Here is a 25,596-nt window from a genome sequence, read left to right as displayed (position 1 = left end):
ATAATATGGCCGTAAAAAAGAAGAAAAAACAAAATAGAAAAAAATTAAAAGAAAAAAAAACTCAATAAAATCTTTTTTTTTATTCATAAATTCAACATCTTATAACAACCTCCATAAGGCCTTATTATAACATCCAATGCAAATGATAGTTTCCTTAGCAAAGCTATAGTTTCCCTAAAATGTTTCATTGTTGTGTAAAAAGGCCTGCATAAGGTCGTTTTACGCTGTTCGTCACAAGCTATTAGCTTGTGGATTGCCTGTGGAGGAAGGTCTTGTGGAAATTCGGTAATGTGCGCCAAACGGATTTGCATAAGACTTGTCCTTCTTCTTAAACAATTCAAAAAATAGCTTGTATAGACCCTTATGAAAGCTAAATTGTTACTTGGGGAGTTTGAAAATTTTCACTTTTTGACTTTTTGCAAAAAGTGGCCGTTGTAGTTATACCTTAATACAAAAAAAAAAGTGGTAAGTGAATATATTAATGGAAGTAAAAGAATAATTTAATGATTTCTATATTTTTTGTATAGTATTTGTTGTTGTTTTCTTGCGATTTGCTTACACCTTTGGACTAATTACACAGGACTAATTAAAGTTTTTGTTATATTTCAAACCTGGCTCTTCCGCACGTCAAAAATCGGCAAGTGAAAAGTCCCCATTATGGGAAATACATTGAACTCAAAATCGAAAAAAATCTATATCATATACAGGGTTCCACACTGGCCACCAGATGACGTGGAGTGCAACTTACCAAGTCTCAGTACTGAACGGAATCAAATACACTGAACGCATTCAACGCCGAACGTTTTTCTTTATACAATTTTGTCAATTTTGACATATCCAGAGCACCTCAAACTAACTGTCATTTTGAATGGCCTTGCCACAAAAAATCACCTTCGTCCCGATCCGAGTTTTGATTTCTCTTCCGTAATAAAAAAAAATCATTTTATCCATTTAAATCCTTATAATAAGCTAAACAATAAGATGACAGTGGATAAAACAAAACTATCCTATCGTAATAAAATAATTCTCGCTCCAATGGTAAGAGTTGGCACTCTTCCAATGCGGTTATTGGCTCTAGAATATGGTGCCGATATTGTTTACACTGAAGAATTGATTGATTTAAAGATGATCAAGGCTAAAAGAAGAATAAATGGTAAGGGTTTCTATTTCTATACAATAATTTGAATAGTCATGAATTATGTATTATTTTGTGTAAATAGATGTTTTGGGAACAATTGATTTTGTTGATCCTTCCGATGGCAGTATCATCTTCAGAACTTGTGACAAAGAAAAGGACAAAGTTGTTCTTCAATTGGGAACAAGTGATGCTGAAAGAGCACTTGCAGTTGGCAAAATAGTAAGACCTACATTAGGGTGGGTAAAAAAAAATCGAAATTCTTTTTTGCTAGACACCTCTAGAATATATTCACCAAATATAAGCTCTTTATAATAATTAATGGGAAAGTCATCCGCTTCGCAATTTTCCATTTTTAAATCAATCTTCTACTAAAACAAAAATCATTTTTTTATAACTTTAGCAAATTTCTTTAGATACTCATGTAGGAAATTGAACGTTCTACAAAAAAGGTTTTTCATTCACTAAAAAGTACTTATTATCAAATTAACAAGATGTATTCTTGTAGGGGCTTAAAAGTTTTACAAAAAAGTCCTTGGCATAAAATTGATTGTTTAACCGTTTAGAAGATATTCGTATGCAAATCCGAATGCACACTGGTCATTAGAAAACTATTGAAATCAGTTGGCATTAAGGTTTGGATACGAATATATTCTAAACGGTAAAAGCAATAGATTGAACGCCAAGAACCTTTTTGTAAACGTCTAAGCCCCTACAACAGGTGTCTCGAACTCAATGGTTACTAGGGGCCAAAACATAGACATCTAAATTTTTATGGGTCACAAAAAAAGTCAATATTAGAATTTTAATTTTAATAATAAGAATCTCTTCTCTACCACCATTTTTTTCACAAGACCAAGGTCATCACAAAAATGAACAATTTTGAATACCTTATGATTAAATTTTTCTACTTTAAAATATGGTCCTTTAAATGTTTGCTTTTTTTGTTGTTTCTTACAACACATCATGTAATATTTTAACAATCAAGCTTACCTATACCTACCGTACAGTCTTAGAAGATACTGTATCTTATTGTAAGCTGGATCTTTTAGATGACTAAGGGCCATTTGCTGAATCGAAACTTAAATAATATATGTTGAACATATATTCTTATTCCCTACTTTTTCCTCTGCGTAAACTGTCACATAAGGATTTATGTAGAACTTAAATGCTTAATTTTCTCTTAAAAGTAAAAATATCTGAAATTTCCAAACGATTTTATATGGCAGTTTTAAATTGTCCCAAATCAGACTGAAAAATATTTATTTGGCCCTATCCACTTCACAGAAATTTAGAACATACTTCGGAGTCACATTAGGAATCGCATGTTTCATTTCCACATCATTTGGCATTTATTCTATTTTAATGAAAAAAATAATAAAAATGAAGATCACTTGTCTTTCAAAGACATAATTCTGCAAACCTTTTTCATATTTAGTTTTAAGGTTTAGTTTTTTTACCGCGCAATATTTTTGATACGACGATGAAGATTTACCTATATTCGACATATTGCACGTAGGAAAGCGATCCAAATCCTTGTTTCTCTTCTGTTGTCCCACAAAGCTATATATTGCATTTGAATGCCATAACTAGGGCATTCATGATTTAACCTGCCTTTAGTTGGTTGGGTTAAATCAGAACATCCGCTTCCTAATTCACTTTAAGAAATCACAGATCTTACCCTTATTCAAGCCACGGTATCTTAAAAATTAAGATTGAAAAAAGTTGAAAAGAAAATATAAACTATAACCTTAAGCTCAAAATTATTAGAAATATCTAGGGCCGTAAAGTTATTCGATGTGGGCCGTGCGTTTGACATACATGCCCTACAAGAATACATCTTACTAATAAAATAAAAATAACTTTTCAGTGAGTTTTTGAAAAAGTAAAAATGTTTTTATTATTTTTTTTAAACTTTGACCTCGAATGTCTTTCAAATGGAAAAATGATAAAAGTTTATATGACGTTTTTTGTAGAATGTTCAATTTCCTACAAGAATATGTAAAAAAGTTTGCTTAAAAGTCGATTTATAAAAAAATGATTTTTTTTTTAGTAGAAGCGAAGGAATTTCACATTTATATAAATAGCTCATATTTGGTGAGTATATTCTAGAGGTGTCTAGCAATCGATTTTTCGGAGCATTAAATCAAAAACAAAAATTTCGATTTTTTTTTTACCCACCCTAACTTACATTCTTTAAAAATTATATAGTAAAATTTGGTCCTTTTTAGGTTGAACATGACGTTGCTGGTTTGGACATAAACATGGGTTGTCCTAAAGAATTCTCAATCAAAGGTGGCATGGGTGTAGCACTTTTGTCCAAGCCTGATAAAGCTGTCGAAATTCTTAAAACTCTTGTTGATAATCTCAAAATACCAGTTACATGTAAAATAAGGTTAAAACAATACTTTTTTTTCCCTAATTCACTTGTTTTTAAGTTAAACTTAATTTCTAGAATTCTGCCAACTACAGAAGATACCATCAATTTGGTAACCAAATTCGCTGCAACAGGTATTGCAGCTATAGGAATTCACTGCCGCAGGAAAGATGAACGACCACAGCATCAACCTCATCCAAGTTTGTTACCATTCGTTAAGGTCTCTATTAAATTCATAATAATTAAATAGCAATTATTTAAACTTTTAATATAGATGTAATAAAAGCAGTTGCTCAAGCTGTTGACATACCAATAATCGCCAATGGCGGATCTCGTGAAATAGACACTTATCGTGACATATTCAAATTTCGTGATAGGTGTGGAGTGGATAGCATTATGGTTGCTAGAGCAGCACAGCTTAATGTGACTATATTTCGTAAAGAAGGTAGGTAGCTCTACTTTAGTGGGTTATTGAATTCATTATTTTATTTGAATATTTTTTAAGGACTACTTCCCATTTTTGATGTGATAAAGAAATACTTGAAGCTTTGTGTTGACTATGATAATCCCCAATCAAATACAAAATATTGTGTCCAAAGTATGCTCAAGGAACTGCAAGAAACACCTTTGGGGAAAAAGTTTCTTCTAACTCAGACACTTCATCAGATTTGGTAAGATTTTATATACTGAGCCTTTATGTATTGTTATTAGGGCCTTAACTACGCCTACTCGCCATCGCACGAAAACCTGTAATGTCCTTGGTGGTACCATCTTGACTCTCTCACTGGTCACTGCCTGCAATGGGATCACAGCAACGCTATTTTCTGGTGTAATGATGGAACCTCTTGTGTACCTACTAGGTATTTGGTTATGGGGACTTTTCACGAGTCGATTTTTGCCGTGCGGCGAAGCTTTTCGACTCGTGTGAACGTAAATCGCAGGCGAGTAAAGTGACATCCCAATAGAAAAACCCTAGTCGATCGACATATCGTGCGGCTAAAATCGACTCTCGAAAAGTGGGCATTAGTGTCATTGGTACTGGATCTATAGCAATAGATTGTGTGGAGATCGGAGTGCCTGTTATTGAGCGATTTTGACTCTGTAGAGCGACTTGCGGTTCTAGTGTGATAACTAACTTGCAAGTTGAAGTTATGTCTTGTCCTTGTAGTAGTTTTTGGCCATGTCAGCTGTCTTCTTGTCGGTGCATGTGTTGTGCTCTTTCACAATTTAGGTGTACCCTGTGTTCGTGCCTTGAATTGATTTCGTTGACTTTTCTGGGTACTCTTGCTAGTTTTTTCTTGTTTTTTTTTATGCTGTCTTTGGGTTTCCTGCCTTGGCTAGTCGTTGGTAGCCCATACCTAGTGAGGTGCTGGAAGTAACCTTTGCAAAGCTCTAACGGAAGCTATATTGTGGTACCACGGAAGATAGTGCCCTCCGAGGCAGAGAAGTTTCTTATGTGTATCTTAAGCCTGGATGATCCTAGAGCAACGAGAATTCTCCATAGTGATTCTGTACAAGCTGAATGCCGAAACTCGACATGCCTCTATATAGCTGTCTCTATTTTCGCTATCGGAGTCGAAAATCTGTCTGTGAAAATTTGGTAGATGCCAGATTTATCTCACCTAAAACAACTGCGATGGGCATAATCTTTAGGTACATCAATCCCATAAAAACGCGGTTTTGCGAAAGCTTTAAATCTCTGTTTCAAACAATTCTAAAACATCAGCTGATCGAGAAATGATCTATGCATTTGTTTAGAAAATGGTTGACAGAATCCATCTGCTTTAGATCAACTGACGTCCCTATTCTTGTCAGGTCGTCATCGGCGCTTTCATTTTTGTGAAGGCCACAATAAAAAGGAAATTGCTTTTCAGTTTAATTTTAGACAACTCTCGCGGAAATGTTTTCCAGAAAAGGCCTCGCAATCGAAAAATACCCATGCTGGGTTCTTTCCATCGCGTCAAAGTGTTATAGTTAGTTGAAGTGTTGTTTTATTGTTGCAAAGAAAAATAGTATCTATAAAATCAACAACATCACTAAATGGAATCTATTAAACTAACACTAATATTTATTTATTTGTTTTTTTTTTTACAGTAATTTGTGGGATCTTGGTGATTATTGCTATAAAAAGCAACTAGAGTATCAGGAAAAAGGTAACTTTGGCCGACGAGAAGTTTGTCCTGGTGCAATTCCCGGTGACGATGAAGAAACTGATGGTCCTCAAAGTAAAAAGCACAAACCCGAAAGTGAGACACCCGCTAGTTCACCAGATATATTAGAACATAATATAGCTTTTTATCGTGCAAATTATGTTGAAGGTATGAATCCATTTAATTTTATTTAGTTTATTAATTTAAAACTTACCAAATTTTTAGATACTTCACTTCCAAAAAGCATCCTCCATACATTCGCCTCAAAGAACTTCAAAGGAGTACCAAAATATGAAATCCAACGATTTGATAAACTCTTCCGTGCGATATGTTCATTCGATGGTAAAAAATATGCCAGTACATTTTGGGAAAAGAATAAAAAATACGCCGAACAAGGATCTGCACTTGTGTGTCTGTTAAATCTTGGATTAATTGAAGAAAGTGAATTAATAAAAAATGGTAGCATTTTGAGATGACGAACTCGTAGTTTTTTTTTTTTTGTTTTGATTTGCAATAAAATCTTATAACATCTAATTTTTATAATGTTTGATTTGCTTGTTATTTTTCTTCTTGTTGTTGTTGTGTGTGTTTGTTTTTCTATTAAATGATTTTTAATGATCTATTATATTTGCTAATATTTATAATAAACCAGTCATTTTTAAAACATCCTTAATCGCAAAAGAATAGAACCGAAATGATTGTTTTGAAAAGATCACTTCGATGCAATTTTTTTTGCGACATAATGGGAATTCTTTTCTTGTCTTAAGTAACTGGCCTATAAAGATAATTATTGTACATATCTCGTTGGGAATCTGGTGCTACAGCTGGCGGTGGTGGTGGCATTCTTTCAATATCGTGGCGGTATCTATTTTCTTCAATAAAACTAAGAAGAATCTCTTTTGTGACTGGATTTCTGATACTCTCTATAACAGCTTTAAAAAGTAAAGAGAAAACAAAATACATTATTAAAACAAAATATTTGATAAAAAATATTTCTTAAAAAAATTACAATTTGCAGTTTTAAAACTGTTTGGATGGGTTTTGTCTGTTCGTTCTCTCAAAAATGTCCATTGGCCATTTTTAACCGTGCATTCGACAATTTTTCCATTTAAATCTTTTAAATCTTTAGTGTATTTCATTTGAGCATAGCTCTGATCATCCATTCCACCGGCATATAGTAGCCCCACTTTTGAAGCAATCATTCTTAAAAAAAAAGTAGATAATTATAAAAAAATTCTATTTATTTTCCTGTTTTGTTTCATACCCAGGTCTACTTTCCATGACTATTTTAAGTTTAAAATCAACTGAATTCAAACTAAGAGGTTTCCATTTGAGTATATCTTTACATACACCAGCTGTATATGGCTATGGATCAAATAAAAATAAATTAGATAGAAATATACAAAAATACATAGTGTCAGTCAACTTACCTCATCAACTGGTTGAAAGATCAAACCATCCGGTTCGTGGGGAAGACATCTTGTAAATTTTGGATCCAAAAGCGATGCAGCTTTTGTAATATCCCAAAATTCTTTATTACGAACACTAAACGATTCTAACAACCTATTGACTATGCCTTTAGAAAAGGCTTCATATCGAGGATCTATAAATAAAAAATTTATGTTATGGAATATTTTAACAATATTTTGATAAACATGTGTACTAAAACAATAGTAAACGTTACGTTGTAGAAGCAGTCAATTATAGCAATAGCCACACTTGGCCAAAGAAATAGTACATAAGACTCAACAAAAAACTTTTAATTTCTAGGAATAACATAAATCCCTAAACTACCAAGATTGGCAAAATCGTTTCAGTCATTTGAACTGTAGCTCGACAGACATACAGATAGAATTGCGGGATCCAATTTTTCGCATTCTCTGTCATCGAAATTTCATGTCAGAGTGCTTTCTTGAGTTCGATTTTTTTTTAGAATCCTAAACTTGTCCAAAAGTAACTAAAGTGCGCATTATATCAGCTGATCACAACAACATACATACATAGATGAATAATTAAGTCACCTATCAGCTCAATTTTAATAAAATTCAAATCAATCATAAAAGCTTGGTACTCCAAAGCAACTCGAGTTCTTCCCCCGAAGAGGGTAACTGAGCTCTCATGCATATTGACTTTGAAAAGGCGTTCCTTTGGCTAGCCTTACGCATAATTGACATTGCAAATAAATTCATTTACATTTCTATTATACAAGAAATCCAACATGAACCATAGAAATGCTCCGGTAGGAGCAACATAGGATAGGCTCCATACAATCAATAATCGCTTATCCCTAATAGTGGTGCGTAACTAATAAATTTTAACTGTTTTCTGTAAGTTTAAAAAAAGTTTAAGAAGGAAACGAAACGATAAGACACCCTTATGAATTAAATAAAAGAATAAGGACCCACTAGATATCCTATTTCCTATAGTTACAAAATTTTAAAAAGTTTGAATGAGACTTATTTCTCACTTCAGAAACAAATGTTTCGGGGAAAAAACATGAATGTGGATAAAAAAGAAATCCAAAAAGAAATCAATTATACACGAGAAAATTTTCACATGTGCAACCAGTTCCAGTGGATAAAATTTCAGAATAGTGTTAGAACAGTAAATAAAGTGGTCAACAGTTCTAATCCCCTAAAATAGGTGCGTTCACGTAAGTATCTTAAGCTATCTGGATAGCTTTGTGTTGTTGTAATTCAATGTTAGATCACGGCTGATCATCAACATATGGTGTTTGGTATAAAATCCAAAGAAATACTAAACAAAATTGGATCCCTACCCAATGGTAAATGTGAAGAAAAGCTGATTCGTGTTCAATTCGTGTTCGGATACTTTAGTTGTCTTAGGTAACCTATCCTATTCTTACGTAAAATAACCCAATGGCTGAATTTTTAAAAGATGCCGCCTAAGCCTAAGCTAAGAACAGAATTGTATGCGATTGGAGTTTTTGAAAACCAAATCATAGGAATGAATGGTATTTTTAAGTATTTATTGAAGAAAGACCATTTAAATATGATGTCCCTGATCAGTGAAACTTTTCTTTTACGTTCTGCGAAAGGATGGGACATTTTGAGCCCTACATCAAGTTACTAAAATGCACGACTGGGTCGCACTTACTTGCTCTTCCGGTAATAGTTGCTTTGAAAGTTAATGATTTGTATGTAAAATATTATAAAAATATAATTTTAATTTCAGTTTTTAAGAAATGTAAAAATAATAATACAATTATTTTTTTTTTTAACATTTTTCAAAAATAAATTTAGTATGCCAAACTTTGAAAAAAATTACGTTTTCAAAAAATTGATTTTTCAAAAAAAAAAAATATAAAATTTAAAAATGTGTTTTTTGAAAATCTTACTTATTTTTAATTTTCGGTTATTAAGGCGCATTTGTATAAAACAAAAATTGGCTGAAATCTTCAGAAATGAAGAAACGTTTGTATGACAGGTCATAGAACCGTCAGTAACGGTTCAAAAAATATTTTTTTAATTTTTAAAGTACGACTTTATACTTTATAAGATAGTATGCCGGGAGTTTTTTTTTTATATTTCTCTTTTCTGTTGAAACAAAAAAAACTCATTTTTTATATGGAATGTTTTGCCATAGAGAAATTAAGAAAATAATAGCATTTTTTAATTATTCTTTTTCGTTTATTCGGTCACCATCATAAACAATGAGTTGACAACAAAAAATTAAGCGCTACAATAATAATGCGAAATCCTGCTTTTATTTGGTTGCTCAGCAAATAAATACAATGATCTGAACTGGATCACGATGATAATAAAAGACGGATGTTGTTATTATTATTGATTATAAACCGATGTGTTGTTCTTAGCCTAAATGACCGGAAATGGATTATTTTAGTTTACTCAAAGATGTACACAAAAACACATTTACTACTCGGATGATGTATATTTATCCAGAGGTTTTAAATGTGTCTACAAAGCATATAAAAACTTCTGACCTATGATGAATTTCATAAAAAAGGAATCTGAATTTATTTATATTTTATTTTTCGCGTGACATGAGTGAATTTGAAGAAAAGTTGAGGGTAGATGACTTCGAGTGAGTTGAAATACATTTCTTTAAACTTTTAAGCTATAAGACATATTAAGACCTAAGTAAGTAGAAAAAAAACTATAAAGCACTCAGCGGTGTGAAGTCCCATTAAAATACAACAAGATATCTTTACTGAAACTTGTCGTTTCGGTACAAATGTTTTTTCGAATTACACTTATGAAATTATTTCTCTTACCTATGAGTTCACTTTTAATATATTTCAATCGATTTTTAAAAGACATTTTTCCAACTGGATTGCCTTGGAATTGAACAACATCGTATACCAAATATCGTGGTATATTTTGGCCTTGAACTTTATCAATTACCATTTCCTAAAAATAAGTTAAGAAAAATAAATAAAGAATAAACAAATAACTTTCAAAAAACTTACTCCATCTAACAAAGTATCATAAACACCTTCCATAAGATTCTCACGTTGAGGAAATGAAACATTGTCAACTTGAAAGCATGAATGATTTCTATCGAAGAAATATACTTCGTCTTTTTTATTTATAAGCATCATGTATCTTGTTCCATCGGCTTTCCAAGATACCATATATGGTTTTTCTGCAAGGAAATTTAGATTTTTCCTATCCATGGATACAGGCTGTGCTCCAGGGAATCCAGAGTTTTCCCAGCCGCACATATTTTGTACCTTGAGTTGAAGTTCACCCAAACGAGGTTCGTCAGTCACCAAAACAACACCACTCACACCGGACATAAATTGTGCATCTTTAATAAAAACTTCTTTGCGTCTTTTTTTCTTTGAATTTGAAGCTTTTTCAGATCCATCGGCAGCAGCTCCAACACCATTTTCTGTGGTGTTGGTTTGATTTGTTTCTGGTTCGTCTTCAAGTTGGCGTTTTTGTGGTCCATTGCCATCAGAGTCATCAAAGTCAAAACACCAATCTGGCAATGCTGGTGCTTGGGGTGCGTCCTCTTCATCATCATATCGTCGGAAGAGCTCTTGGATATAATCTTGTTTATAGATTCCAGGTGGACGGGCATCAGAAAATGCCGATAAAGCAGCTTGAACTGAACAATCCAAACGTTCCACCATATAAGAAACAATGAGGAAGCCTGCGAAATTAAACAAAATATTCATATCAAAAGAAAAAAACGAGAATGAGTTTCGTTTAATAACAAAATTCAAGTAAATTTCTCAAAAAATATGTACAAATAATGGATTTCGATTTAGGTCTATAAACTGCTAGAATAGTTCTTGCGTTCTGCTTTTTATTCTTTTTTGGCGCTGTTATAATGAATGTACGAATGTACAATTGTACGAAGCTTCCATGTATCGAGGTGGTACATATGTATGTACATATTATGTATGTATATTCAACATGAAGCCGTCCCCGAATCTTTGTACTTCTAATTCGATCAAGTTTTGTAACCCCTACTGTCATACGAAGCATCTTTATCTCAGCTGCTGTTAACTTACTCATACATTTTGTATATTGTTCAACATTGTGCAACGTATTTGAGTGCTGAACGCTCATCCGAAGCTTAGGTTAAATTATTTGGTCACAGAAGATAGCAGAATCTTCCCACCACTTGATCCACCTTACACTTACGCGACGATTAATATCGTCATCATAAGTAGCTTCACTATTTTTCATAGACCACAGATATTCAAACTTTTCACGTTCGGTGATCAGCAATTGTGCCACATAGATATTCCGTCTTTTACGCTCTTGCTCGTTGCAAGGATATCAGATCTTCAATTATGAAAGCTCCACCAGCAAAGAGTAACTGATGCACTTTTGGGTCCGTCATTTTGTCTTCAAGCAGGCAATCAAGAACTGTAACAAGACGCTTCCTTGGCATACACCTATTGTGATTTTGAATTCTTCGGTGACTCTAGCTGCACATTTTAATTAAGTGACTGCTCCATCATAAATGTCCATAATTTTTTATCCGCGCATACATGTTTCTGAAACTTTTCGTTGACTTAGGACCACCCATATCACTTCTCGAGCTCTTTCAAAACCAACCAATACTATGTGCAAATTCTTTTAAGGGAATCCCGATGTTTTTCCAAAATGATACTGATACTTTGTACTGCATCTGTGATTGACTTACCCGCACTGATCATTTTCCGCAGTCCCCAAGACTCTCAACGACATAAATCGAACGGTAATTGTCACAGTTTCAGTGTATCATCCTTCCCTTTAAAGTTTGGAAGAAGGAAACTTTACCTCCATTGATTAGGCATGCGATCACCTCGTGTAAGCTTGGAGATAAGAACCATGAGCCATCTAAAACCGATGTCTCCCACCTTTTTTCAAAACTATCGAGGGTATTTCGTCTCTCGTCTGTCCTAACAACTTATCCCTTTTTTGCCGCCAAGGTGAAGCTAGGTTAGAAAGTATATAGCCTTGGAAATTGTTCATTTCCGTCACAATACCGTCGCTTCCTGGAATAATTACGTTGTCTTCCACAAGTAGTTGAAATTGAGTTTTTTGCTAACAAATCTCCTAAGCACTTCTTCTTTGAGCCGCTATTTTGAAAACGGTTGCGACCTTGTTTGTATTTTGTCGTACCTCTTGAATAGAACCAGCATTCGGAGTAGAAATTCCATCCAACTTCAATTTGGGTGCACTTCTTCTTCGCTTCTATCTTGTAGATTCTATATTCCACTTCACTTCGAGGTTTGACTTTTGATTTTTAAAATTAGAGGGGCACTTCTTATGATAATTATTGCTTTAAATTCATTACTTCATCACCATGTTTCTTCGCACTTGTCCTTATCCATATTATACCATTTGATCTTCTCAAAAGTCTGTATGTTTGATGTCGCTCACTTACTCCATACAAAATTTTGTCAACAGATGTTGGTGGACGATCGCTTCTCCTTTATCATAGGTGTTATGAAACTAGATACCAAGTGTTAATCAATCTGGGTTTCATTTCCACCACTGCTATCGCCTTCGTTTGATGATCGATCATGGTATTTAATACAATAAGACCGTATGTTTTGCACATGCTCAGGAAGTCTTCACCAGTAGGGGTCTTGGTGCCGTATCCGAGACTTCTATGGCAATCTTCATAGCCTTCGTTAATGTTCTCAATAGTAGGTTGTGCAAATCTTGCCAAAATGTATCTTTTTCCACCTGGTCACATCCAATTTGGGGACCATATGGAGTGAAAATATGCACAACCTTCCTTTAAGCACCAATTTAAGGGACATCAAACAGTTACTAGATTTTGAAAAGGATAAAACGCTGCTTTTTAAGCTCGGATGGTAGTGCTCCGTAGCGCGATGGACCATGGTGCCAGAGGTCGTGAGTTCGATTCTCAGCCTCCACCACCAAAAACTAAAAAGTATTTTTTCAGGGGTACTACCTCTTGCGAAGAATTTCTTGAAAAAAGTGCATTTCTGCTAAGCCGTTTGGATTCGGCGGTAAACTGTAGGTCCCTTCTATTCTTGAAAATTAATTACACGCACAAGAGAATGGTTGAGAGTTGTAAGTCACTATGCATTGCTCCTTTAAGGAGTGTCGCATGTATGACATGTCGTGCCACACTATTATTATTAGCTCTGGTGATTCCGATTCCGTTTTACCCTTTTCCTTTCCATAGTAAAACATTTTGTAGATTTTTGTCTTAGTGTTTCGCCATTTCGTTTCTTGGACACACAAGATGTACACTCGTTTTATTTTCATCATCTCTTCCAGGTCGAAGTTTCGACCTGTCATACTCCCAACATTCCAACTCATAACTCTCAAATTTTGTCTAATCTGCGGCATTGCTAGCAGAAATAAGTTACAAAACGTTTTTGTCTTTTTAAAACATTGCGTTACGAGTTAAGTGAAATACCTAAATACATGCTTAAAGTTCCGGAAGTTCAATTAATTTTGTTTATCCTAAGCTTTTCTCTTCCATATAATATCCATACAAGATTTGTACCTATTCAAGAAATAAGAATTTTACCATAAAATTCGACATACCTGTTCGATTAAATCCATGAGTACAATGTACAGCAACCAAATCAAAAGGTCGTTCATTTATAAAATTATCAACAATTTCAATAAACGATCGAGATTGTTCAATGGATGGAGTTTCGCCATGACCACGACATTGTAGCTTAACATATGTAGCTCCTTTAGATTCAATAACTTCTCGATCATAAAAACGTTTTGTATTTGTCAAATCAATCCATAATCCTAATTTTAACTAAAAAAAAAAAAAGAGAATTCATCATCAAAAAAAGAAGTACCAATCAAAACGAAAGTAATAAAATAATTAACAAGAAGTTAGTAAGTACCTAATTTCTCTATGTACACATTATTTTATTAGTCTTTTTACCTTTAATGCTTTAACATAGCCAAATATCATTTCAGGTGGAAACATACAATCCAAGGGCATTTGATCTTTGAATTTATTGCTTAGCGGAGTCTTAAATGCTATAAATTTATCAGCAATAATATTTTCACTTTTGCGTGGACAATGTAGCCAGCGATTTGGAAGTGGTCCAGGGCCACCTCCACCACCACGGCGATTGGACATTTTGTTGTTGTTGGATTGTTGGTTTGACGATAGCTAAAAGTGATCTAGATGGAAAATATTCATAACGACGATGAGGAAAAACAAAATTGCCACGCAGATAATTTTGTGAATTTACCTATTTGTTGAATGGATTAAGTGTGTAGTAAGGATATGTTGAGGCAGCGAAAAAATAATACAAAAAAAATAATATAGAGGAGATCACAACGCCAAACAAAAACCACCAAAGGGGAAATTGTAGACGAACCAACTAAAAAAATTTTGACATTACTTTATATACTTTTTGTATGACTTTTAATAAATAGGTATGTATATACAAAAATTAGAAGTAGATAGTAGAAGAAAAATGAAAAGGAAAGTGAAATTAGCTCAGTTGGCGGTAAGGTAGTTTTGTTGAAAAAGGTTAGATTTTTGAACGCTTACATTTTTAAGGTTAGAGCACAAGGTTTTTTGTATGAATTAACTTTTTTCATTTACGGCCGGCCATATTAGCCCTGTTCCATTGGAGTTGGAGGTGGTAGTCTACTAATAGTAGATGTTTTGGTTAATCTAGTACTATCATCTACTCATGCTCTTCTTCCCGACTAGATACGATTTGTATTGAATTCGTTGAAAGTGCGTTTTATTGAAAATCGCTAGTAAACTACTAGAAGTACTTTGCCACTTCCCAAAGGAACAGGGCTTAATAAATAGGTATGAAATAAGCACTTAAATATTTCTACTATTTATAGTAAAACAAAGAGAAGTGAACGTAACTTAGATGCCCGTTAAGAATGTTTTTCTGATACATAAAGATTTGATTTTTGAACGCTTACATTTTTAAGGTTAGAGCACAAGGTTTTTTTAAACAACCCAGCAAACGCAGAACTACAGAAAAAACCGGTGAAATATGTACGTAAAAGAAGTACTTCTTTTCCACTGAAAAAAGATAGGAGCCCGGGAAAAAACTCAGTTATATACTTTCTGTATATAAGAATACGTGAAGCAGCTATCTCTTTCTTGCATGCAAGATGAAATAAATTTCCCCTCCATTAATAGTACAGACAAATGTACTTCAAAAGTGCATCAGCGAAGCACTTCTGGAAGTGGTTCTGATGTACATTTTGCAGTACTTTTTTACCTACAGAAAAAGCACTGAAACTTGTACTTTTAAAGTACTTATTTGGAGCACTTTCATGGGTTTATATCCGTACTGCTAAAATCCATATTTTAATTTCATCTGAAAATAAAAAAATCTTCAAAACAAACAAACAATTCTTTTAAACAACTATTATTTAATATTTTATTGGAAAAACACAAAATAGTTTTTTTTTTGAAAACAAAATACATAAAAAAAAGATCCTTGGGCACGCCACTGTGGCCTGGCCAGTTGAGAAAAATGAAAAAAAAAAAAAAAACTCTGCAGTCTGCACTTTGGTGGTAGTTTTTGTATCTTGTTTTGACTTTTTTTTTCTAAATGCTCAAGGCTGAAGCTGCTGTAAACTCAGTCAATGATGTCTGGAATTGATCGCCACTAAAAGACAGAAAAATCAACAACTTTATAATTTATCAATTTTATAATCAGCATACCTTTATTTTCCAAATCAATTGGTGGTTGTTTTTGTGTCATTTTTTTTTCTAAATGCACAAGGCTGAGGCTGTGCATTTTGATGGTGGAAATGGTGGTGGAATTTATGTGGCGTGCCGAAGAATTTGTGGGGTATTGTTTTTTTTTAGAAAATAGTTTTCACAAATAACACTGAGAAGATTTTATTTATTTTTTAAGTTAAATTGTTCTATTTATCTATCAAATGGAGCACAGAAATTTTTTTTTTTCTTAACGAATATGTTGCTGCGGCTATCAAGGTTTCACTAGAAAATATAAAATGCAGGAAAAGTCAAATCAATGGCGCGCCGCCATTACAAAAGAGACAAAACTTTGTGCATTGCATACATCGCTCTCTTTTCCTCCCATTTACCAAAGAGTTTATTTTTTTCAGGAGAAACAAAACTACAATATTTTGAGGGGAGAGATTTTGGTAAATAAGGAAACACATACACCTACAAAGTATAGACTTTGTTGGTGGTTGTAATTTCCCCTAAACTACTGAGGTTTGGTTTGCAGGGAAATAACTTTTATCAGTTATTTTTTAGGTATTTATGTATAAGTATACTGCCCAACTAACACAAAAGCTTCTGTAAATTGAAGTCTCGCAGGTACTGCTTTTAATACAGCTTGTATTGAGTTTGCTTCAGAATTTATTTGCTTATAGAAGTTCGAACTTGTTAAACCTTCTAATAAGTTGTTTAAATACTGTTAAAGAAACTTAATCGGATAAGCTTGGTTAGTGCATTTATAGAAGCTTTACAGAAATTACCAAGTTTTGTATTTGATTTTAGGTTTTGATATTGAATAATTTAGCTGGGACACTTTTTGGCTTAGACACCCAACTAGCACAACAGCTTCTATAAATTGAGATCTCGCAGGTACTACTTTTTATATAGCTTGTATTGAGCTTGCTTCAGAATTTAATTGCTTATAGAAGTTCGAACTTGTTAAACAACTTCTAATAAGTTGTTTAAATACTGTTAAAGAAACTTAAACGAAAAAAAGATTTTTTTCGGAAAAGCCTGCTTAATGAATTTATAGAAGCTTTACAGAAATTACCAAGCTTAGTATTTGATTTTTGGTTTTGATATTGAATAATCTAGCTCGGACACTTTTTGGTTTTGACATTGAATAATTTAGCTCAGACATTTTTTTTTGTTGACATTTCTGCTATTTGAACTGATTAAGTTTTTGATTTTATTAATGAATATACTAGGATGGCCGAGTGGGTTGAGTGGCGGACTGTCACCAAGTAGGTACGAAGTTCGATTTCTTTGTGTGGTAAATAAAATCAAAAGATAAAATTCATGATTTAAAATCAAATAAAAACCAGTTAAAAAAGAATTCTTTTTTGTTTTTGTAGTTGTTTTTTTAATTTCGATAAGACATGTATTTAAGAGCTATACAAGCTCTTCCGAAGCTATCTGTCAAATCTCAAAGCTTCGGTATAGCTTTGGTAAAGCTTCGTTTTAGATCCTTATAGAGGGTCAAACTTGTATAACGTTCTCCTTTTCCCATGCCCAACAACCTTACTAAACTTTAAAAGAAGCTGAAATGTAGCTTTTGTAATACCTTAGCCGAAGCTGAAATGTTAGTTGGGCATTGAATAATTTATCTCGGACATTTTTTGTTTTGACATTTCTGATATTTGAACTGATTAAGTTTTTGATTTCATTAATGAATATACTGATGGCTGAGTGGGTAGAGTGGCGGACTGCACCAAGCAGATATACGAAGTTCGATACCTGGGTGTGTGGTATACAAATTATATACTTTTAAAATTATTATACACTAAAAACTAATGGAATATAATATAAATTTCAGATTAAAAGATAAAATTCATGATCTAAAATCAAATCAAACCAATTAAAAAAGCAATTCTTTTTTGTTTTTGTAGTTGTTTTTTTTAATTTCGATAAGACGAGTATTAAAGAGCTCTACAAGCTCTTCAGAAGCTATCTGTCAAATGTCAAAGCTTCGGTAAGGCTTCGTTTAAGCTTTTTATAGACCTTATTAGTACATCTTATAAAAGAACAAGCTTTTTTTTTATATTTTGGTGCTTTTTTGTAATAAAAATACTTACGAAAACGAGAACAAAAGAAAATAGCTATCAAATTAGCGCCTTCTAAAACTAAGCTTTCTGCATCATTATTTTAAATTTTCCTGTCGAAAAATCTATCACAAAATGCGTTTAAAAATGTTCACTTTTTGCAAAAGTGGCCGGTTGTAGATACATATACCTTTCGTTTTTATGTACCATAGAAAAACAAATTTTTTTCTTAAATTGTTTTTTAAGATGACCTTAAAGTCGCTCTGGTTGCTTAAGGTTTGTTATCTAAAATAACGGAAGTTTATTTTTTTTATTCAAATTAATATTAAAACCCTTTATTAAAAATCAATTAACAAAAGTCAACGAGTTTATTTGTTTTTTAATTCTCATTTTGTTTTATGAATTTAACTCATGAAAGATCCTTAACAATATTATCCACACTATAAAATGTATCCAAATATTGATCGCAAATGTTAAAGTTGAAATCAGGATCCTGTTCAATGTAATAACCACGGCCAATCAGCTCCAAGTCAATCGATTCGTTTGCAAAAATCTTCAACTGATTGAAAGCAACAGATTTATCAACACTTTTAAGTTTTATATTCCACAGTCCGTATGGACTAAGAAAGGTGTGACTTTCTCGAATAGTACTATAAACCACATTAGGATTGATCCAATTTTTCGTATCGTCCTTCTGAAGTGTATAAGATATTGTGATATCATCATCAAACGAAATGAAATAATATCGTTCACCACATCGATAGTAATTATTACCAACTGAAGTCATAGTCAGTGCAAAGTTTTGAATTACAGAATTAAAACTATTCTGCAAACTTTCATTTATAAATTTAAAGTTTAATCCAATATCACTGAATTTAATTGAATTGTAATTCAGTCCTTTAGATATATCTGCTTTCATAAAAACCTCCGATCCATTGAGTAACCTTTGAAGTTCATTGTTAATTGTTTCATGTTTCCATATAAAAAATGGTGAGGATCCAGTTGTATTGCTGTTTATTATTGTGAGTGAATTTGCTGTATTCGCTTAATGTCGATTTACATTCATTAATATGATTTTTCATATCTGTAATTCTCTCAATAATATTTGACCTTAATGTTTCAACGTCATTGACCTGCAAACTTGTTGGTAGTTGAAATTTCTGCCAAATATGAGCAGCAAAAGGAAAATAATGTTGTTTGAATGCTTGCAATGCTATGCCGTATTTTTCAAACAGTAAATTAGATTGTATTAAAAGTTTTAAGTTGATAAGTGCTTGGCTTAGTTCCGTATCAGTAACTTGTATGCTCATCATTGGTGCGGACACAATATGTGCCATATATTCGGCTTGTTTCACACTGTCCGAGTAAGAATCAATGCGATCATAGATGTCGATTAGAATAGAAAATCCTTCCTCAATCTTCTCTATGTAACGCATTAAATCACTCTGGAGTTCGAAACTCATTTTGTGGGTGAACTTTTGTAGTAATGATTTAACGTCTTTTAGAGTTTTTTTAACAGTCCATTTCGTAAGATCCAATTTGGCACCTGAAGAACCGTTTACCGATGCCACAATCCCATTGATAGTTTGTTCGATTTGTCGAAGATCTGGCATTACAGTATCGTACACTTGATCTTCTAATTTATCCAAGTCTTTTAACTGTTTACTATAATCGGAAAAACAGATTGCACATGATTGATACGACGAATAGATTTCTCAAGTTTCAATTCTCTTTTAATTTTTTCTTCGTTCTTCTCTTCAGGTTTGAGTTCATCTAATATTTTTTTCTCTTTTTCTATAATATCTTTTCTTGAATTCGTGAATTCATTTATATCATTTTGAATTCTTTTTAAATCCTTTTCCCTAGCCTCTATATCTGAAATGCTATTTGCTTTTCTCTTTTGCACTTCATCAATTTGTTCTTTTAGTTGTCCAATCTTTTCCGAAATTTCAATTTTATCCCTTTGTGAAGTTGATAAATCGTCTCGATTTTTTTCTAATTTTTCAACCACATCTAAAAGCTTTTCAGCTACTAATTTTGGTTTGTTATTCAAAACTTCTGTAACTCGAGACATTAACTTCAGATTGGGATCTATTGTGGGAATTTTAACTGGAGCTGAACCCGAACTTGGATTAACAAGCATTCCATCAGCTATTCCAGAGACACTTGTAACTGCAACACCCACCATAGAACCAATAGGGCCACAAAAACTTAGAGTAGAAGCAGCGAGTTTCAGTGGCAGAAGCACGGAACGAACTAGCATCAGCTTACGAATTTCTGCTCTGTTCTTCGTAAGTGCTAATATTGTTTTTTCGGTAGAGTTTCTTTTTTCTTCTATTTCATCAATTATCGCTTTTATTTTACTGTCCGATTCTTCCCAAAGACTAATTATTTCAGGTTCAATTTTATTTTCTATGAAATCATTTGCTTCTTGAATTTTACTACGCAAGTTATTTTCATAATCGTTTCGATAATTTTGAACAATCTCCAATTGCTGATTCTCACGAATTTCCTTCACATTGGATTCAATAGTGCTCAAATATAGAGGCAAATCAACTACTGTCTTGCTCTGTCGTTTCCTTTTTAATGTAAATACTTTGGTAAGAGCAGCAGTGTATACGAAACTGAGAACTTTTTTATTTTGTTTATTGTTTTCAGACTTAGCAAATTCCTCAATACGATTAAGTAAGGAATTGTAGAACGGGACTAAATCAATTTTGTTTCTTAATTGAAAGAATTGACTCTCTAATCCTTCATATTCTTTAACAAAAGTAAGCGTATTGTATTGTGCTCTAATAAAGTCATCTTTATCGATATTGTCAATGAAGGATCTCAATTCTGATTCCTTTATATTCTCAAATAAATTCATTCTCACATAATCCTTAAAAGCATTAATTGCCAGATATGGATTTGCCATAATGCTTTTTGATCGTGATTTTTCACCATTCATGTTGATTCCGGCTTTGCCATATTTTCCAGCTGGAACTATGTTACCATCCTTCCAGGTGATACTGTGGAATGAATAAATTAAAAAGAAAATTAAATGTATTTCCTTCATTATTAATAAAAACGAACTTTCATAACATCTTACCCTACGAAGCTTGTACTCTTAATAAGTCCATAGATAACTTGGTAATAATATTCCACAGTTCTTCCTTCCGATGTTTTTTCACCACCAGGGCCACCTTGCCCTTCCGATCCGACAGGACCTTGAATTCAGTATTACTTGTTATTATGCTTATGTCCATTAAAAATCACACACTATAACTACTCGAATACCTGTATTGTTTGATATTTTTACATTGACCGCTTTGCCAAATCCATTAATGTAAACTTTACCAGGGTATCCTCCTTTTCCGCCAACACCTCCATTCCCTATAAAAAATAAGGTGTATTGTTTAAATATAAAGCACTCTAGTGTGTGAAATCAGCATAATATGTTATTTTAGACTAGTCAAATAAAAGGGTACAACATCGGAATGAATGATAATCGAATTTCTTCTGCTTAAAATATTAATAAATGTTTAATTTTTCGAACCTCCGTCAGTAGGATTCGTCGGCGGTTTTGGTGAAACAATGAAATGAAACATTGATACAGTAGGGAAGGCAGTAGTCACATACGTGTCCGTAAAGGTGTAATGATTTTCATTCAAGTAATTTCTCATATCTCTGAAATCTCCATCAAAATTGAAGAACGAGCTTGGTACTTCCTTGCCTGATATTCCATTTGCACCTACACAAAAAAAAAATTAAAAAAAAATGCTATCTGAAGCATAACGGAAAATCAAAATTCTTACCACTTCCACCATCTTGCCCTGTTCCCCCTCTGCCACCGTTTGATTGTATCTCCAAGTACTCTGCATTTATGAATTCTTTACCGAGACCGAAGAAATGTCCAGCAGGGTCACCTGGAAGTCCCGGCAAACCGTCCGCCCCATTTTCCGAATTAAAAGAAGATGACTTAGCACTAGTTTTTTCATGTGCTTTTCCTGCTTTTCCATCCAAAATTATTTTCTGCGTACCAAAGACCTCCCATGTGGGTGCAATAATGGAAAATTGAGGCTCTTTTTCTGATTTGTCTATCGTGGAATCTAGGAAAATTTTGTTTAGTGCAAAGATCTGTATGTTTGTGGCCTGCGACCAGCATTCAATTTTAACCACATCACTTATTTTAACATTGTATCCCTTCACTATCAACGGTTTTGATGAAGATGGACATGAAAATTCAAGTTCACTTAAAAAAGCACCAAAAATAGACTTTAAATGATTTAATTGAAATTCGTTCAATACCAATGTTTTGGTTTTTCTATAAATTCCATCAGATCCGATTTCGTTTACAATATTTTCTAGATCCACAATATTATGAAGAGCTTTACTCTTTGAGATTTCACATGATCTCATTATATTTGCGATACGGTTATCATGTTTCAATTTTTGGGGACTGTATGAATCTAAATTTTCTTGCAAGTTATTTAAAAATTCATAAATTTTGTTTATATTTTCTATAGATGTTACTATATTTTCCGCTTCGATTTTTAACACCATCATGTGTAGATCTGCGTTGTTATCTGACACCGTGGTGAAAAAATTCAACGCATTTATATCTTCGGAAATGATGTCTAAATTTGCCAACGATACAGAAATATTCAAATATTTAGTGGAGTTAAGAAAATTTTGGAATAGTTCTAGTGGTTCATTTGCGCTTTTTATTCTGGAAACAATATCGAAGGCTGTTGAAATGTGATCTCGTAACATTCCAATATCATGATATTGATTCTCTAACTGTTCAAAGTGAGTAAGAGTCTCATTGCCTAATTTATATAAGCGATTTGTTAATGTGTTTCGGAATATATCATTGACTATTCGGTCAACAACAGTTTTTGAAGCCTTGGATAATGCAAAACCGAAGTTGTCCTTGTTTTTCTCAACAAAGTTTAGATTTTCTTTTGTCATTTTAATAATGGCATTAATTTGGCCATTACTTGCTTTAAGCTTGGTCAATAAACCTTGACCAGTAGGCTGTCGAAAAATAGCAATTTTTGAGTAGGCGTTGTTGTGTTCTTGCAATAAATGGTTTATCAAGTCCACAAACATTTTATACTTTTCAACATCTTCTGTTTTATCGGTATACATTTCAATTTTTTCTTTTAAATAATTACCAATACCCTTAAGAACGGATTGGTCGTCATTGACCAAATAAAATGTACCATCATCAGACTGCTCGTATATATTTTCAACTTTTGTAGCCACCAGTCCAATTCCGTAGTGGAACTTGGTTATGTTTTTGATAAATTCACCAATATGTTCAAATAAATCGTCGAAATCATTTTTGTTTCCAGTAGTCTTTAGTGATTCATAATTAATAACGAATAGAAATTTAACCTTTTTAACCCGATTCATAAGAATGTTTTGAAAATATATTGAAGATATTTCATATTCAAGATTTCGATTATCGCGAAAGCCTGCACAATCTATGTACGTTATTTGGTTTTTTGTATCAATCATTGTCTCAGGAATAAGTGTTTTAGAAGATGAACCTGTTCCAATTCTATCTTCATCATCAACAATAGCTTTATATCCATCTCGGTTAATTACTCTCAATTTGCGACCAACAAGCGCAGATACAAGTGTAGATTTTCCAGAGCCAGTGTTTCCCATTACTAAAACCACTTCGTCATGTTGTCCGATCGAGACGAGCTCTTTTTTGTGATCTTGCCAAAAATTGACAATTGTCTCGTACTCATTTTTTGTATTTCGCTGCCCAACACTATGTTTTTCAGTCACATTATGATTATAATTGAAAGCGCCAGCCAATGTTAATAGCACCATCAAAGAGATAATAGCACTGGATAGTATTACCCGAATCATTATGAAGAAATCACAAGCGATAGTAAATTTGCGATTACATTTATCAAGGATCAGCAGATTTTATTGCTTTAGTTTATTTTGAATGCAGTTAACTATGCGTAGATGGCACTATTTTGTTGATTATTTCAGGGCCGAAGATGCTTTCTCACAAAGGAAAGCGAATAATAAGATTCCAATACAGAACAAAGAGTTAATCATTACTAATGGGACATTTATAGCACTGCACTTATTTTATACTAAGTATTTTCGGGTGAAACATGTTTACAAATATGCAATAGATTATCAGTTTTAGCTATAAAACACATAGCTAAAACTGATAATCTATTGAACATTTCACTGGAATTATTAGTATATTCCAATTCGTTCTTTCCAACATCTACTGAGAATGTTCATCCTCTGAGTAGATTGCAATATAAAATAATATCAATCTAACATTTTTTTTGTTTTGCGATTTCTTTTTAATGTAAATGACAAAACGAAGGGTAAAGATTGTTGCGGGGAAAGTCCAATCAATTTTTACATGCGCTATAAGTACCTATTACAGGGCAAGTGTATGGGATTCGTAAAAATTATTAAGCTCGAGAAAAAAAAATACAAATGATCAGAAATTATGATGATAGATAATGCGAAAAAAGTGAGGTCCTGCAATTCTGTTTGTCTCTAAATAGAGCTTCTGTCTACAACCCAAATCAGTGAAGCGGAAGCTTCTTTTTTTTTTACAAAAATGGCTATTACGATTTTTGTTTGTAATGCCGCAGGTCGTATTTTTTTAACGGTTTTTTACGGTCGAATACCACCTTGCGAGACAAACCCGAACTTTGACCAACTATAAAATTGAGTTTAATTAACTCACGTTTGTATAACACTTTTTAGATCATTTTATTGTGAATAAATCTACAAATAAAAATGTACCGAATTATTAAATAAAAACGGCACCCACCTCTTTTTCAAGATGACGGCTGCTCTCCTGACGTCCCATCATCCCAACAAATTGACTTCTTTGATAAAGATATTCACGCAAACATATGCTACGAAAAAATTTTGTCCCGCAAAAATTTGTCTGGGCTAAACGCCAAACTGTCATGTTCATCTAGAGCCTACGATTTTGTTCGTGTATTTAATTACACGTGTACCCGATACACGTGTACAAGTGTATCTAAAAAACGTTTACACGTGTATCTTATTTACACGTGTATTTATTAAATACACGTGTACATAGGCGGATCCAGGGGGGGGGCACGGGGGCACGTGCCCCCCCCAGAACTTAAAGTTCATCTTAAAGAAAATCAAACTATAAGAGTTTTAAAAATATATGAATAATAACAGAAAGAACTTGAGTGAAACTCTTGTCTATTTCTGGCTGAAAATGCGAATGTTGTTGATTGTTGCATCCCTTTCCCATGAAAAGCTCCACCTCAAAAATTTGCACTTTTTTCGTTGTTTTTTTTTTTTTTTTACATTAGTGTTTTTAAAATAGCGGAACAAGTCACAAAATTGCATAAACTCTATATTATAGAACTGCTGGATATGTAGAACAAACTTGCATTTCAGAAGTTTGCCCAAGTTTGCACCCCGAAAATAAAGACCCCTTGAAAAAAACTCCTCAAAAGCGACCCTTACTTATAGATTTTTATAAATGTTATTTTATTGAGAAAATTTCTCCAGGGATACCTCTAAAAATATGTAAAAAAAATAGTGTTCCAAATTTCAAAAAAATCGGTGCAGTAGTTTTGAAGTTATGAGGAGCACCGGCGTTGAAAACATTAGTTGTGGGGATAACGATTTAAAGTTTTGAACTCTGGACTAAAAGACTAAAACGTTCCTAAGGGAAGTATTAAAATACTCATAACTTGGTCAATT

General features: G+C 33.1%; 3 protein-coding genes across 3 annotated transcripts; 1 reads left to right on the top strand and 2 right to left on the bottom strand.

Annotated features, from left to right (window-relative positions):
• Positions 1 to 852: 852 nt before the first annotated feature.
• On the top strand, positions 853 to 6,142 carry LOC129909452 (tRNA-dihydrouridine(20) synthase [NAD(P)+]-like). Its single transcript, XM_055986533.1, has 8 exons — positions 853 to 1,153; positions 1,221 to 1,357; positions 3,367 to 3,530; positions 3,591 to 3,712; positions 3,787 to 3,957; positions 4,018 to 4,183; positions 5,607 to 5,830; positions 5,888 to 6,142. The coding sequence occupies exons 1-8, from the start codon at positions 982 to 984 to the stop codon at positions 6,136 to 6,138; spliced, it is 1,407 nt and encodes a 468-aa protein (XP_055842508.1). The 5' UTR covers positions 853 to 981; the 3' UTR covers positions 6,139 to 6,142.
• Positions 6,143 to 6,268: 126 nt separating this feature from the next.
• Positions 6,269 to 14,505, bottom strand: LOC129909451 (mRNA-capping enzyme). Its single transcript, XM_055986532.1, has 9 exons — positions 14,349 to 14,505; positions 14,033 to 14,277; positions 13,675 to 13,900; positions 10,113 to 10,801; positions 9,918 to 10,053; positions 7,093 to 7,265; positions 6,927 to 7,027; positions 6,672 to 6,865; positions 6,269 to 6,594 (listed from the first exon to the last, which is right to left on the bottom strand). The coding sequence occupies exons 2-9, from the start codon at positions 14,231 to 14,233 to the stop codon at positions 6,425 to 6,427; spliced, it is 1,890 nt and encodes a 629-aa protein (XP_055842507.1). The 5' UTR covers positions 14,234 to 14,277; positions 14,349 to 14,505; the 3' UTR covers positions 6,269 to 6,424.
• Positions 14,506 to 19,522: 5,017 nt separating this feature from the next.
• LOC129909605 (uncharacterized) lies at positions 19,523 to 24,090 on the bottom strand. The gene is made up of 5 exons (XM_055986679.1): positions 21,666 to 24,090; positions 21,407 to 21,601; positions 21,148 to 21,243; positions 20,960 to 21,077; positions 19,523 to 20,879 (listed from the first exon to the last, which is right to left on the bottom strand). Exons 1-5 carry the CDS (start codon positions 23,734 to 23,736, stop codon positions 19,523 to 19,525), a joined length of 3,837 nt encoding a protein of 1,278 aa, XP_055842654.1. The 5' UTR covers positions 23,737 to 24,090.
• Positions 24,091 to 25,596: the final 1,506 nt, after the last annotated feature.

Source organism: Episyrphus balteatus, chromosome 2 (genome assembly GCF_945859705.1).
Source record: "Episyrphus balteatus chromosome 2, idEpiBalt1.1, whole genome shotgun sequence".
In the NCBI taxonomy this organism is placed as follows: domain Eukaryota; kingdom Metazoa; phylum Arthropoda; class Insecta; order Diptera; family Syrphidae; genus Episyrphus; species Episyrphus balteatus.
The sequence above is the reverse complement of the archived record's forward strand: the minus strand, read 5'-3'. Positions and strand labels throughout refer to the sequence as shown.